The sequence below is a fragment of the Scylla paramamosain genome, chromosome 12 (genome assembly GCF_035594125.1).
Source record: "Scylla paramamosain isolate STU-SP2022 chromosome 12, ASM3559412v1, whole genome shotgun sequence".
In the NCBI taxonomy this organism is placed as follows: Eukaryota; Metazoa; Arthropoda; class Malacostraca; order Decapoda; family Portunidae; genus Scylla; species Scylla paramamosain.
In genome coordinates this window covers 7,732,501-7,747,788 of record NC_087162.1, presented here as the reverse complement: position 1 = coordinate 7,747,788, position 15,288 = coordinate 7,732,501, and the positions used below count along the sequence as shown (strand labels likewise).

General features: G+C 44.4%; 1 protein-coding gene across 1 annotated transcript; it reads right to left on the bottom strand.

Annotated features, from left to right (window-relative positions):
- Positions 1-240: 240 nt before the first annotated feature.
- LOC135105422 (uncharacterized) lies at positions 241-1,548 on the bottom strand. Its single transcript, XM_064013557.1, has 2 exons — positions 1,119-1,548; positions 241-929 (listed from the first exon to the last, which is right to left on the bottom strand). The coding sequence occupies exons 1-2, from the start codon at positions 1,350-1,352 to the stop codon at positions 270-272; spliced, it is 894 nt and encodes a 297-aa protein (XP_063869627.1). The 5' UTR covers positions 1,353-1,548; the 3' UTR covers positions 241-269.
- Between the last annotated feature and the right edge of the window lie 13,740 nt (positions 1,549-15,288).

The following is a 15,288-nucleotide window of genomic DNA, read 5'->3' as shown; positions in this document are numbered from 1 at the left end:
GTTGCTGAAAAACGTATGGGTAAAGAACATAACACACGTAGAACACGTATTTAATGCCAACAGCAAGTGTATTGTGTTTCATGACATGATTACGGTAAAACAGATTCACAGCCATTAACTCCTGGGCCTCAATGGACATAACGTGAGGGTGAGAAAGAGTAACTTTTCTCGTGAGCTGACCTAACAATGAAACATTACGCTAAAGGAATGTAATAAATAATGTAAATATAATGGAATAGATGTGTGAATGAATAGGTTATCGGTGGTGTTCACGTGTCATTGTGAGTGAGAGTGGAGGCGTCATGGTCAGCATAAGGAAGGAATGGGGAGACAGGACGAGGCGCGGGAGGCATGGAAGGCAGGCAGGACTGCAAGGCACTGTGCATCCTCCGACACCAGTGGGCGTGAGCTTCCAGTGCATTGTATTCATTGTGCAGATTTTGGTTTTCCTGCAGAACTTCTTGATAGTGAGTCTGTGATTCCAGCTTTTCATCCTTCTTATTTCTGCGGTAAATCTGCGATGCCTCGTTGTTAAGGTCGCGCTTTTGACGTATCTTCTCGTCTCCTTCGAGGAACTGTCTGGTGTGGCGGTGAGGCGCACCTCGCCTGCTCGTCCTCGTGCTTGTGGTGCCGCCAACCACTGCCGCCAGGTAGCCATGGGTTGCCTGCGACATCCCAACCGGTGGAGACCATTGTCTCATAGGGACAAACGTATCATGGATTAGCTCATGCTCCCTAGATTCTCCGTCCAGCGAGCACTCCTCGGATGAGGAGGGATGGTGGTGCCAGTCGAGGCGTGCAGCTTCCGGTGAGTGGCAGTAGGGTGAAGAAGCATCCAGCAGAGCAGGAGTGTCGTGAGGATAGCCCGTGGCCTGGGCCGGCAGGAGATCCGCTGGCTGTAGCTGGAACGACGCCCAACCATCATACATCTACGTAGAGAGAGAGAGAGAGAGAGAGAGAGAACCATTAGAAAATGGTAAAGTAAAAAGAAAAATGTATCTCTCCCACTGGATATATATATATATATATATATATATATATATATATATATATATATATATATATATATATATATATATATATATATATATATATATATATTAGCAGGTGAATTTTACCTTTATTTCCCTGTTGAGCAGAGAGGCTTCACCAGGCTGAAAGTCCACGACATTTCCCGAATTGTCTTGAGCTAACTGTGAGTCACAATCATAGCCCGAACTGTCATCGGTATCCTCACAGCCGCTCCAGCCCACCGAGTCAAGGTATTCTTGCGCAATGTCGAGGTGGAAGTTAGTGTTAGGGCTGAAGGTCTGGTAAGGAGGCGTCGTGGAATTATAGTTAGAATTATTCATGCTGAAGTCTCCACCGAATTGAACCACAGTGTACAGTTATGATATAAGCACTTTTCGCTTCTCCAGAGCTGAAGAAGGTGTGTGCTGCCTAAGTCTAAAACTCCGTTTATATACCTTAATTTCCAATGGCATATGTTTTGCCCTCAAAACTTTCGACGAGATAGTATCTTGTCATCTTCATGTCGCGGCGCTGCCCGTCTTCCCTCCACGTGTTATGCCTCCAACATGTACAGAGGATGGTCAGTACGACCTCGGCGGGCAGTGTGATGTTATCGCGTCTTGCGTGATCGCCGTCTGAACCACAAACGTTCATCGAATCACGTGGAACATTTAACGTTGAGATCATGAGGAAATAAGTATGCACACACACACACACACACACACACACACACACACACACACACACACACCTTTAACACTGAATCAGTGAAAAAGTACGTAGCTTGTTACGGCCGAGCGGGTGAAAGACCGCTGATCGGGTAAAAGAAGTCGTTGTTAGCAAGCGTATGCGAAATAACATGATCTGTGTTATGAGAGTTAAAGTGAACTAGTATATGAAGCATGAGTAACACTAAGGAAACTAAGTTAATTAGAGTAGAGATTAAGGAAATTGAATTCATTATAGTAGTTAATTGCAGTAGTGAAGATGTGTGAGAGGAACTAGGTGTGGAGAGCTTAGCTGCAGAGAGGTAGTGAGAGTCGTGTTTATGTAGTAAAGTGGATGACATGGCGCGTAGGGTTGCTAAGACACAGAGGAATCTCTGTGGAAGAATGAGTCACCTGCGAATTATTGCTGACCTAAGGGTAAGATGGGCAGGCGTGAGGCCAGCAGGAACGAAGCTCGGAGGGACAGATTCCTTTGTACCGCTACCGCGTTAGGGTGTGACTACTCCAGGGAAGATCGGACCTCTACAATACAGACGTAGGTGTTGCTTGGTGACAGGCTTCCTTAAGACCCCAAACACGTGAGTTCCACATCTGTATTACGAGGGGTCGATTGCCCTAATTAGCATAATCCATGATTAGTGATGCATTATGTTAATAGAGTATGTAATGGTTAGTAGTGCTACGCACGTCTTATGTTTATTGTGTATGTCTTTAGGTTTGACTGAATGAAATAAACGATTCGCGTCACCGTGTGGGTCTAAAGTCCTTTAGCTGCCTCCGGGCAGCTACACAGCTATTATAGTCTTGTACATTGGCAGAAAATAATTACAAACGTCTCCTCAGAAGAGTATAGACGCGACCTTTCTAATCCGTCAAACTACCATCCTATTGCTTTAATTTCCTGCCTATCTATTTTTTTTTTTTAATCCATCCTCAACAGGAAGATTCTTAAACTTCTATCACTTCACAATCTTCTATCTGATCGCCAGTATGGGTTCGGTCAAGACCGCTCTACTGGTGATCTTCTGACTTTCCTTACTGAGTCTTGGTCATCCTCTTTTAGAGATTCTGGTGAAACTTTTGCTGTTGCATTAGACATATCAAAAGCTTTTGATAGAATCTGGCACAAAGCTTTGATTTCCAAACTACCCTCCTACGGCTTCTATCCTTCTCTCTATAACTTCATCTCAAGTTTCCTTTTTGACCGTTCTGTTGCTGCTGTGGTAAACGGTCATTGTTCTTCTAAATCGGTTAACAGTGGTGTTCCTCAGGGTTCTGCCCTGTCACTCACTCTTCATCAATGATCTTCTAAACCAAACTTCTTGCCCTATCCACTCCTACGCTGTTGATACCACCCTGCACTTTTCCCCGTCTTTTCATAGACATCCTACCAAGCCATCAGGCCTACACTTGGTAGTCCCGGTATGAATCATACCTACCTAATTTCACCTATCATCCTTATCCATAAATCTGTCTAATCTTCTCTTAAAGCTCCTAAATGACTCAGCACTAACAACTTGATTACTGAGTCCGTTCCATTCATCTACCACTATATTTAAGAACCAATATCTTCCTATCTCCTTTTTAAAGCTAAATTTTTCAAGCTTGAACTCATTATTTCTTGTTCTATCCTAGTTACTGATCATAAGAATTTTGCTTACGTCCTCCTTGTTGTAACCCTTATACCATTTATCAGGTCCCCTCTTAACCTACGTCTCTCGAAAGAATGTAAATTTAACAGCTTCAATCTCGCTTCGTAAGGAATACTCCTCATCCCCTGTATCCTTTTAGTCATTCTCCTTTGTACTGATTCTGATAGATCTATATTCTTCCTGTAATGTGGGGATCAGAACTGCACAGCGTAGTCTAGATGAGGTCTGATTAGCACCAAATATAACTTTAATATTACTTCGGGACTTTTTACTTTTAATACTCCTTAAAATTAATCCTAATACCCTGTTTGCCCTATTTCTGGCCTCTGCATTTCTTTCTTAGACGGAGTTCAGAGCTAACTATAACTCCTAAATCTTTTTCGTACCCTGAGCCTACCAGAGCTTCGTTGTTTATTGTGTACCTATTGTGTTGGTTTCCTCTACCTACGCTAAGTACTTTGCATTTGTTGATATTAAACTGCATTTGCCATCTGTCTGTCCATTCGTTCATCCTATCCAAATCTGCCTGTAGGGCGATGACATTCGATTCAGACCTAATTAATCTATCTATCTTCGTGTCATCCGCAAATTTACTAACATCGCTTCTAATTCCGCTATCCAAGTCATTGATATATATTACAAACAACAGCAGCCCTAATACTGATCCCTATGGCACCACACTAATTACTTGACCCTACTCAGATTTAGACCCGTTTATTACAACTCTCTGTCGCCTGTCGCTTAGCCACGACCTTATCCAGTGTAACACTTTCCCATCTATCCCGTGTGCCCTAACCTTTCTCAGGAGCCTCTGATGGGATACTTTGTCAAACGCTTTACTAAAGTCCAGATATAGGATGCCATAACTATCACCACTATCTACCGCCTCGTAAACCTTACTGTAAAAACCTAACAAGTTCATCAGATAAGACTTCTCTTTTGTGAAGCCATGCTGTGACTGATTTATCAAATTATGTTTGTCTAAATGCTCCCTAATGTTCTTCGCTATTATTGACTCCATTATTTTACCTACAACAGAAGTTAAGCTGATAGGTCTATAATTAGACGTTAAGGTTTTATCTCCTTTCTTAAAGATGGGTACTACATTAGCCCGCCTCCACATTACTGGTACCTCACCTGACTCAAGTGATTTCCTGAAGACAGAAACTAACGGTACACTAATAACCTCTTTGCATTCCTTTTAAATACTCTGGGATATATTTCATCTTGTCCTGGTATCTTGAATTTTTTCAGCATATCTGTCTCTTGTTCCACCATCTCCTTAGTTATGGTAATATCTTTCAGCTTCTCATTCTCTTCTGTTCTAAACATCTGCTCACTACTCAGCATTTCCTGCATGTTTTCCTAGGTGAAGACAGTTAGAAAAATACTTGTTCAGAATTTTACTAATCTCCTCCCCAGAACTAACCAGCACCCCATCTGCTGCCTTTAATGGGCCTATTGTTTCTCTATTCTTCGTCTTATATACCTGATAAAATCCCTAGGGGTCCGTCTTCGCCTGGCCGGCTACTTTTAATTCATAATTGTTTTTAGCTTCCCTCGTTAACCTCCTGACTGTTCTAATTCATTATACTGTAGCCTTAAAACTTCTTCCTCTACCTTTAATCCCTTATGTATACTTCTCTTCCATCCCATGTAGTGTTTTAACCTAACAGTCATCCATTTAGGATAATTTTTCTGTGATCTTATTGCTCTATAGGGAATATTTGCTAACTGTCCTGTATGTAATTTATCAATGAAATATTTATACAACTCATGTACATTCACTTCCCCTAACCTTCTCATCTCGGCCTCCTCCATCCTCTCCACTCCATCTTCTATTCGCCTCGACCTCACCTCGCCCATCTCAGCATGATCGACATACTCACACATATCTCCCTCTCTCTCACTCCTCCGACCCTTCCATACCCTTCCCCACTCCTCCCACCCCCCACCCTCACACCTCACCTCACCTGCCTCGCCCTGCCTTATCTCTCTCTCAACTCCGTCCTGGACCTTACCTCTCCCTGCGTCCATTGCCAGTTAACTCCTTGGAGGTACCTCTTTAATCCCTCAAAATCTGCAATGGGTAGCCAGAAGGGATTCAGCTCTGGTTTCTGTCAGCTATTTTACTAGTGTTTTTACTTTTAAAAGTTTCCTCCCATTCTAATTTATACCTAATTTCACAATCATTACTGTTACCTAGCTGTCCTCCGACCTCTACCTGCATGACTGCCTCCTCCCTGTTAGTTAGAATTAAATCTAGAATATTATTCTCCCTTGTGGGCTCTAAGATTATCTGTTTTAAAAAATTATCCTGAATTACCTTAAGAAATTCCTCTTCTTCACCGTTACCCACCATCAGGCTCCATATTCTCGGGAGTTCTCCCGAGCTGGTACGAAAGCAGAGCTTACGAACCAGACTGTCCGCGCCTGGGAAAGTTTGAGTGAGTCATCCAAGGCGCCACTGGATCTTCAGAAGGTGTGGATCAACTACAAGGACCAGAACAGACTACTCCTGTGGAAGTGAACCGGGGCTTGCCTGTAGCAATGCGTTCCATGGGGAACTCGTCTTAGTTCTGTGTCAGTGGTTTGTTGTTGGCATATGAAGCAGCTCCGTAGGATACAATTAGTTAGGGGCAGCCTGCAGCCACCCAGTAATATCTCCGCAGGCTAGCTAAGGTGTATTTCCGGCCTGAGCACCTGGTCAGAAACATGTGTGTATCTTGTACAATCAGAAAAGTCACCAGGTGGTCCTTAGGAAGCAGCATAGGGTCACGTAGTGGTTCGCTGCCATCTGTATCCACGCGACGTCCTCCCACTCTGAGCACTCCCAGGTCATCAAGAACCGGTTCCAGGCAATAGAGAGGGCTGGACTTTTTCAAGTTCGCTCACTTTGAGTGCTTGAATAGCTTCTTTGAAGTGAATACGCTGGACATAGCAGATGATGGCATTTCAGGCCGCCCGGGACTCAGTTACATCAAGGCGAGATCCTGAAAGGTTGGGGTGACCTTTCATGATCCAGTCCATGAACCTGCAGAGCCAGGCTACCGTCTTCTGCAGGGCATACCAGGACGAGTACCATAATAGGAGCTTGTTAATTGCACCGGCTTCACGTGTTTCTACTGCTAGAGGAGCGACTTCCTTCTTGTCCTCAGGATCTTCTTCGAGGTCATTCCTGTGACTCAACAGTGGCGGCCAAGAGCGTTCCGATAGATATAGGAAATTGAGTCTTTCTCCTGCTAGAAGCTCCCGTGTTGTGACTCTTCTGGTAGCATCATCTGCTGGATTGTCTTCCGAGCTGTTGCTGGGATGACAACAGTCTATGTATGACTCCTAGTCTGTTCGCTACGAGGGTGTGGAGCCTTCTCGTGGGACTGTCCATGTACTGTAGGACAATCATACTGTTACCGAGGTGATGGTCTGTGTAAGCGCCGTATGATGCTTGTTAATGTATTATATTGAAGGTGATTGAAACGAGCTGTGTAGTACACGCTTTTTGTATTAAGAAGCGGTCAAACCTGCGAATTAACATATTATCACTAATACTGAGAATAACACAAAAGAGTATATCAGTAGGTAAAACAGGTATTGCAGTACATCAATGTCATGACACTTCACGTCGTCATTTCTGTAAAATATATAAGTCAATACAGAGTTACCTACACTTTAGCGGGTTCAGTCGGTTCTACAGATGAACACCACCAGCACAAACACAGCAAGTCGCCCTCTCGTCTGCTTGATCTGATGTACGTCATTATGTTACGTTGTGTACTTATATTGATACACATCACTAAATCCTCACAATTACGTAAGTATCTAATTACTATAAGTAGTTACATTAATTATATTGACACATATCATTAAATCCTCATGGTTACATAAGTATCGGTTATCTAATACTATGATGAATACATACATAGTGCGGGAAACAGTAGTCCTCTTGGTTGTATGCAAGGGATTACACTTGGGGATTTACCGGGATGAGAACTCGGGGATTTACTGAGATTTACTCTCCGCGCCCTCCCGAGACACCTCTGATGTGTAGGCGTGACTGCCGTGAAGTGGCTTTGGAGACGCTGCTTGGCCCCTACAGCCTATGATGTTCATTATGCTGTAGGTATGTTATCAACACTCACGTCATAACAACCGACCCTTCGGCAAGAGAAATAGCTGAGAGGGCAAGTTCAACGCGTACCCTCGGCCCTACACTCCCCTCTCACTCTGTTGTGCTGGCGTTTAGGTGCGCCACTCTCATATATATATATATATATATATATATATATATATATATATATATATATATATATATATATATATATATATATATATATATATATATATATATATATAAAACATCAATTGCTACGAATAATACAACGCTAATAAATAAAACATAAATTGTCACATTACAGCATATGTATGTACGTATCTCTAGCCGTCGTGTAAGTTGTACATATGTTACATTACAGCGTGTGTATGTAAGTATCTCTGGCCGTCGTGTAAGTTGTACATATACGGCGGCTACAGTCTGCTATAATTCATTAAGGCCTCGGTAAACATCCACTTTCCCTTTGGTAACTTTGTCCGATGTGAGAACCACTGGCATGACAGGTTAAGCTACCTTCGCTCTTCCTTCTGTTATATTGCGACCCAGCTCCCCTGCTGTTCTTCTTGGGCAAATCCGCAGGAGCTGGTCCATGGAGCCACCGGAAGTGTCTTCCATTGCAATCATTTATGTGACAAGACTGAGCCTTGCAATCCTTTGCCATGTGAGAATCCCTGAGACAGGCGAAACATCTTCCTTGGGTCCTTACAAGTCATTTGTGATGATCCACAGGCAGGAGTCAGAACGTTGAACAGGCATTGAGACCATGACTGTCACCACAGAGGCGGCACCTGTTGCTTCTTACTTTACTTTCCCGTAACCTGCGCGAGACTTAGCGTGCGTGGTCAGGGATGTCTCTCGACATCCCTGTTGTCTAACAAGGGGGTTTTGGTTCATGCTTCATATTGGCTGTGGCAACGCTCCCTTGTATGGTTCATATACATCCTCTCATCGCCAGACCTTTCATCCAGGATCTTTAAAGCCACCTCGAGGCCCTGATCTGTTGGGAGAGCTATGCAGGGCTCCATCATGTCTTGCACTTCCTCAGAACAGTTGGTGAATAGCTGGTTGAGCTTGTTGAGCGTTTGGTGTTTCTGTCCTTGCTGATTGTGGCCCGTTTGGTGTGTCTGTCCTTGCTTGACAGAGCTCGCTTAGTGTTTCTGTCCTCACAAATCTAGGGCCATTCGGTGTTTCTGTCCTCGCTAGATGAGACCAGTTTGGTGTTTCTATCCTCGCTGTTCAAGGTCTGTTTGGTGTTTCTGTCCTCTTTTACCGAGCTCCATTTGGTGTTTCTGTTATTGCAAGACAAAACCAGTTTGGTGTTTCTGTCCTCCTCATTAGGTCTGGAGCCCCTTCGCTTGAAGAGGGTTGCACCCCAAGGTTCCCACTACTCCTGCTTCCCTGATGTTTGCAACCTCTTTTAACGGACAAAGTTTCATACTTGGCAGTAAGAGCATTGCACCACTTGTCTCTCACTTTAACCTTCTGTATGTAGCTGTTATCACTCGGCATCACCTCTGGTGAGTGTGCTTGGTGTTAATAACTGTTCCAAAGCGGCGCTTGGCCCGCCACTTACGTTCCATTGCTCAAATGGAAGCTGCCTTGGGCTATCCTGCTCGACCGGAGAGGTGTCTCTTCAGGATCTTCACCTTGTACAGGTAACCTTTCTGAAGCTATGTCGGGCCGTAAGGATACCTTTCTACAGCTGAGGCCGTTCTAAAGCCTTTCTAAAATCCTTTCTCTTAACTGATAAGTCTCTTCACCTGATCAGCTAATTGACAATACAACGTGATTAGTATCTTAGCTAGATAAAGCACGTGGTGGGAGCGATTGCGTTAATGAGTGTTAAAAACCCTGACATTTACGTTACGATGCAAGCTCCGGGGAAAACTCGGTAACGTTGATGGTGCATCGCCACTGCCGATGCACCATCATGTGCGGAATTGACTGGCGATTTCTTCAACTACACAGCGGTTACTAAGAAATGGTCAGAAAGAATTCGGACATGTCTCCAGCTCCGCTTATATGTCTCGTTATGACAGGTTCCATCTTCATCTCTGGCCAAGAACGTATTTCATATCTTCAACTTCACGCCTTCTCTCAGTACTTCGTTATAGTTCTCTGCTTACTTCAACAATATTTAGTCAAACGCATAAAACGTATTCCATCCTTCGACTAGTGCTTGTCCTTGTTTGATCAGGAATGATCCAGCAATCCACTGTCAGTGGTTGAAGGTCCTCTCTCCTGCCTTTCGATCTTGATTTCCCTGGGCAACATTATTGATATTTCTGTCCTCGCTGATCGAAGCCCGTTTGGTGTTTCTGTCCTCGTTGATCGAGGCCTGTTTGATGTTTCTGTCCTCGCTGATCAAGGCCCGTTTGATGTTTCTGTTCTCGCTGATCGAGGCCCATTCGGTGTTTCTGTCCTCGCTGATCGAGGCCCGTTAGGTGTTTCTGTCCTCGCTGATCGAGGCCCGTTTGGTGTTTCTGTCCTCGCTGATCGAGGCCCGTTTGGTGTTTCTGTCCTCGTTGATCGAGTCCCATTTGGTGTTTCTGTCCTCACTGATCGAGGCCCGTTTGATGTTTCTGTCCTCACTGATCGAGGCCCGTTTGGTGTTTCTGTCCTCGCTGATCGAGGCCCGTTTGGTGTTTCTGTCCTCATTGATCGAGTCCCATTTGGTGTTTCTGTCCTCACTGATCGAGGCCCGTCTGGTGTTTCTGTCCTCGCTGATTGAGGACATTGTGCAGTAGCACAACTCTGTAGTGTTTCTCTATAAGGATGAGACTGGACGTTACCAATGTACCTTCTGTCTTTGCAGGAATAACTTCTGTGTAATAACGTAAACCTATAATCCTGTTCCGTAAGGCTGAGACTGTTAAGTTACCAATACATTTTTATTTGTCTTTATGAGAACTTGTTCATGTTCCCAGGTTTTGACCGATTCAATCAATACATTGAGTCAGCGTGGAACGGGTCTCATTATCCTGCACAGATCGCCCCAAGGAAGGGGCGATAACAACTACCATTCAAGGAGGAGGTTACAGACACCTGCTGAAACGATAATTACTCCCAGTGAGGTCTAAAGCATTAGATCAGAGGGTGCTGTGAACTTATCATTAAACCCAGCTGTGACCTCACTGATCGTTTCCCTTTGTGTCTCACAACACAACGGGGCAGTCACAGCCTGCCTTCTAAAGACAACTCTCTTCCCTCACACAAAACTACATGAACCTAATTACACACTCCCTTCACTCAAAATTCAAAATTATCATGGCGACTCCACAACACCAGCCTCGGAGTTCCCGAGTCCCAACTTGGGGACCATAAATGTCCCCAAGTCAGACTGGTAATGACCCTAAGTGTCTTGACACTCGCCCCCTCAACTTTTCTTCATTAACTTCTGAAACATTCGCGGTCTTAGATCTAATTTTCAATCTGTAGAACACCACCTCTCCTCTTTTTTTTATTTTTTATTTATTTATTTATTTATTTTATTTATTTATTTTTTATGTAGGAGAAACACTGACCAATGGCAACAAAAAATCCGATAAAAAAAAAAGAATGCCCACTGAAATGCCAGTCCCATAAAAAGGGTCCAAAGCGGTAGTCGAAAATTGAAAGATAAGTGTCTTGAAACCTCCCTCTTGAAGGAATTCAAGTCATCGGAAGGTGGAAATACAGAAGCAGGCAGGGAGTTCCAGAGTTTACCAGAGAAAGGGATGAATGATTGAGAATACTGGTTAACTCTTGCGTTAGAGAGGTGGACAGAATAGGGATGAGAGAAAGAGGAAAGTCTTATGCAGCGAGGCTGCGGGAGGAGGGGAGACATGCAGTTAGCAAGATCAGAAGAGCAGTTAGCATGAAAATAGCGGTAGAAGACAGCTAGAAATGCAACATTGGAGGAGAGGAGTTGATGAGACGAAAAGCTTTGGATTCTACCCTGTCTAGAAGAGCAGTATGAGTGGAACCCACCCAGACATGTGAAGCATACTCCATACATGGATGGATAAGGCCCTTGTACAGTTAGCAGCTGGGGGGGTAGGTGAGAAAAACTGGCGGAGACGTCTCAGAACGCCTAACTTCATAGAAGTTGTTTTAGCTAGAGATGAGATGTGAAGTTTCCAGTTCAGATTATAAGTAAAGGACTGACCGAGGATGTTCAGTGTAGAAGAGGGGAACAGTTGAGTGTCATTGAAGAAGAGGGGATAGTTGTCTAGAAGGTTGTGTCGAGTTGATAGATGGAGGAATTGAGTTTTTGAGGCATTGAACAATACCAAGTTTGCTCTGCCCCAATCAGAAATTTTAGAAAGATCAGAAGTCAGGCGTTCTGTGTCTTCCCTGCGTGAAATGTTTACTTCCTGAATGGTTGGACGTCTATGAAAACACGTGGAAAAGTGCAGGGTGGTATCATCAGCGTAGGAGTGGATAGGACAAGAAGTTTGGTTTAGAAGATCATTAATGAATAAGAAGAGAGTGGGTGACAGGACAGAACTCCGAGGAACACTACTGTTAATAGATTTAGGAGAAGAACAGTGACCGTCTACCACAGCAGCAATAGGAAACTTGAGATGAAGTTACAGAGAGAAAGATAGAAGCCGTAGGAGGGTAGTCTGGAAATCAAAGCTTTGTACCAGACTCTATCAAAAGCTTTTGATATGTCCAAGGCAACAGCAAAAGTTTCACCAAAATCTCTAAAAAGAGGATGACCAAGACTCAGTAAAGAAAGCCAGAAGATCACCAGTAGAGCGGCCTTCACGGAATCCATACTGGCGATCAGATAGAAGGTTGTGAAGTGATACATATTTAAGAATCTTCTTGTTGAGGATAGATTAAAAAACTTTAGATAGGCAGGAAATTAAAGCAATAGGCCGGTAGTTTGAGGTATTATAACGGTCACCCTTTTTAGGAACAGGCTGAATGTAGGCAAACTTCCAGCAAGAAGGAAAGGTAAATGTTGACAGACAGAGCTGAAAGAGTTTGACTAGGCAAGGTGCAAGCACGGAGGCATAGTTTCGAAAAACAAGGTTTCGTCCAAGGTAGAGTTTTTTTGCAAAGGTCTGAGCGAAGAGTTCAGTTTTAGAGATAGATGTGATAGCAGTGGTGCCATCTGGTTGAAATAAAGGAGGGAAAGAAGAAGAAGCAAAGTTATTGGAGATATTTTTGGCTAGATGCCAGAAGTCACGAGGGGAGTTAGATCTTGAAAGGTTTTGACAATTTCTGTTAATGAAGGAGTTTTTGGCTAGTTGGAGAACAGACTTGGCATGGTTGCGGGCAGAAATATAAAATGCATGAGATTCTGGTGATGGAAGGCTTAAGTACCTTTTGTGAGCCACCTCTCTTTCATGTATAGCACGAGAACAAGCTGTGTTAAACCAAGGTTTGGAAGATTTAAGACGAGAAAAAGAGTGAGGAATGTACGCCTCCATGCCAGACATTATCACCTCTGTTATGCGCTCAGCACACAAAGACGGGTCTCTGACACGGAAGCAGTAGTCATTCCAAGGAAAATCAGCAAAATACCTCCTCAGGTCCCCCCAACTAGCAGAGGCAAAACGCCAGAGGCACCTTCGCTTAGGAGATCCTGAGGAGGGATTGGAGCGATGGGACAAGATACAGATATGAGATTGTGATCGGAGGAGCTCAACGGAGAAGAAAGGGTGACAGCATAAGCAGAAGGATTAGAGGTTAGGAAAAGGTCAAGAATGTTGGGCGTATCTCCAAGACGGTCAGGAATACGAGTAGGGTGTTGCACCAATTGCTCTAGGTCGTGGAGGATAGCAAAGTTGAAGGCTAGTTCACCAGGATGGTCAGTGAAGGGAGAGGAAAGCCAAAGCTGGTGGTGAATATTGAAGTCTCCAAGAATGGAGATCTCTGCAAAAGGGGAAAGAGTCAGAATGTGCTCCACTTTGGAAGTTAAGTAGTCAAAGAATTTCTTATAGTCAGAGGAGTTAGGTGAGAGGTATACAGCACAGATAGATTTAGTTTGAGAGTGACTCTGTAGTCGTAGCCAGATGGTGGAAAACTCGGAAGATTCAAGAGTGTGGGCACGAGAGCAGGTTAAGTCATTGCGCACATAAACGCAACATCCAGCTTTGGATCGAAAATGAGGATAGAGAAAGTAGGAGGGAACAGAAAAGGGGCTACTGTCAGTTGCCTCAGACACCTGAGTTTCATCTACAAAACTCATCTTCTTTTCCATGGGATAATGCGGTGCTTCCTGGCAGAGTTATCCATGATTGTGACACAGGCAAGGCGAACTGTTGTGTGGCCACAGGGGATAGGGTAGACTGACTTCTTATTCACTGAGGGACTTTAGCAGGCCGCACAGAGCGATGCCGCTGGTTGATGGCTAAGTTATTGGTCTTGGCTGTGAGTCTTTGGCTGTTGTGGCTGCTGGGAATCCAGTGTATTGTTACGAACGCATATATGTAGCAGCCCTACAGGCGAGCATATGAACATGCTGTGTGTATAAGGTAACCTTATATGAGTACATATGTAAGTACATGTGTGAGTACATGTGTGGGTGACTTAGCTAGCGGCGTTGTGTGGCTCGTTTCTCGAGGCTGGCGCCGTTATCTATTACAGCGCTAATGGAAGGAGAACTGACACAAACCTATAGATGGACCTCTGAAGCCCTGGGGTCATGAGGGTGTCCGCGCGCTCGCGCGCGCGTGCGTATGTGTGTGTGTGTGTGTGTGTGTGTGTGTGTGTGTGTGTGTGTGTGAGGGTTAGCTAACCATGGAATAATTGCTATACGGTACCGTTTAATTGTAATAGTTATGTGAGTGTGAGTACATGTATAGTATAAGTAGCAATTATTATTACCAGTATTAATAATCTGCATGACTCGTACTTATATCTTGCAAGCTAGAGTAGGTGTAGTTAAGTGTCGCCTGGCAGAGGTGGTGACATAGGAGGCAGGGTGGGAAGCTGCTAAGGCACCCTGTGACACTGAGGAACAGAGTGGGTATCGAGACCGCGACGTGACAAGACGTGCGAGTAGAGTTTGCGTGTGACTGACTGTGACGTTGCGAGAGCCTGCAGCACCTGTACCTGCCTGAGTGTTGTGACTGTATTGGACGGTGACTTGTGTACTGTTGTGTAATATATGGACATAAGGAGAAGCGTTTTTTTCCTCTCCCTGCTGTGTGACTGTTCTCATTAAGAGTGACCGGGTGAGTCAGAGCCGCAGCCGTTCCCAGCCGCCCAAGTAAAGTCCTTCTCCCCGACACATACGCCCCGAACCCCGCAATGGTGTGAAGCGTCCCTTGTCTGCTGGTGGGGGCATGTTTCAATATCAATAAAATAACTTGTTTATAATTATGTAACGTAGATAAATAATTGCGTGATGTTGATTTTAGTAAGCTTAATAAATAATATATAAGTGTACAATGATCATTATGAAATAATAATTACACGAGACTAGACTAGAGCTGAGGATAATGCTCTAGTCACTAGAGCATTAACCTCAGCCTTGGCTTGGTGCGGCGCTGCCATCCGCGTTCCCAGTGACGTGCAGAGGAGTGCTGCATCGCGTGATCACCTGCGCCTGGAGAATGCTTGATTACTTCTGGCTCTGTTCCAAGTGCATGTTCAGGCTTAGGATAAAGCGGTATATCGCCGGTCTCAGCTTCAGACCCAACCTTCTCACCTTGCTGCTGTCCTTCCTTTTCGGGGTCGGCGATTCTGGGAATCCCCTTTCTTATTCTGAGGTGTGCTCTGTGAAGGCCTCAAGCGAGCGACTCTGCTTTCTCGATCCTCTGGTGTTACTCTCATCTCCTGCTGGGGT

Coding starts and splice junctions, on each gene's coding strand:
- LOC135105422 (XM_064013557.1), bottom strand. CDS start 1,352: ATGAATAATTCTAACTATAATTCCACGACGCCTCCTTACCAGACCTTC. Junction 930..1,118: donor TGCTCAACAGGGAAATAAAG/GTAAAATTCACC, acceptor CTCTCTACGTAG/ATGTATGATGGTTGGGCGTC.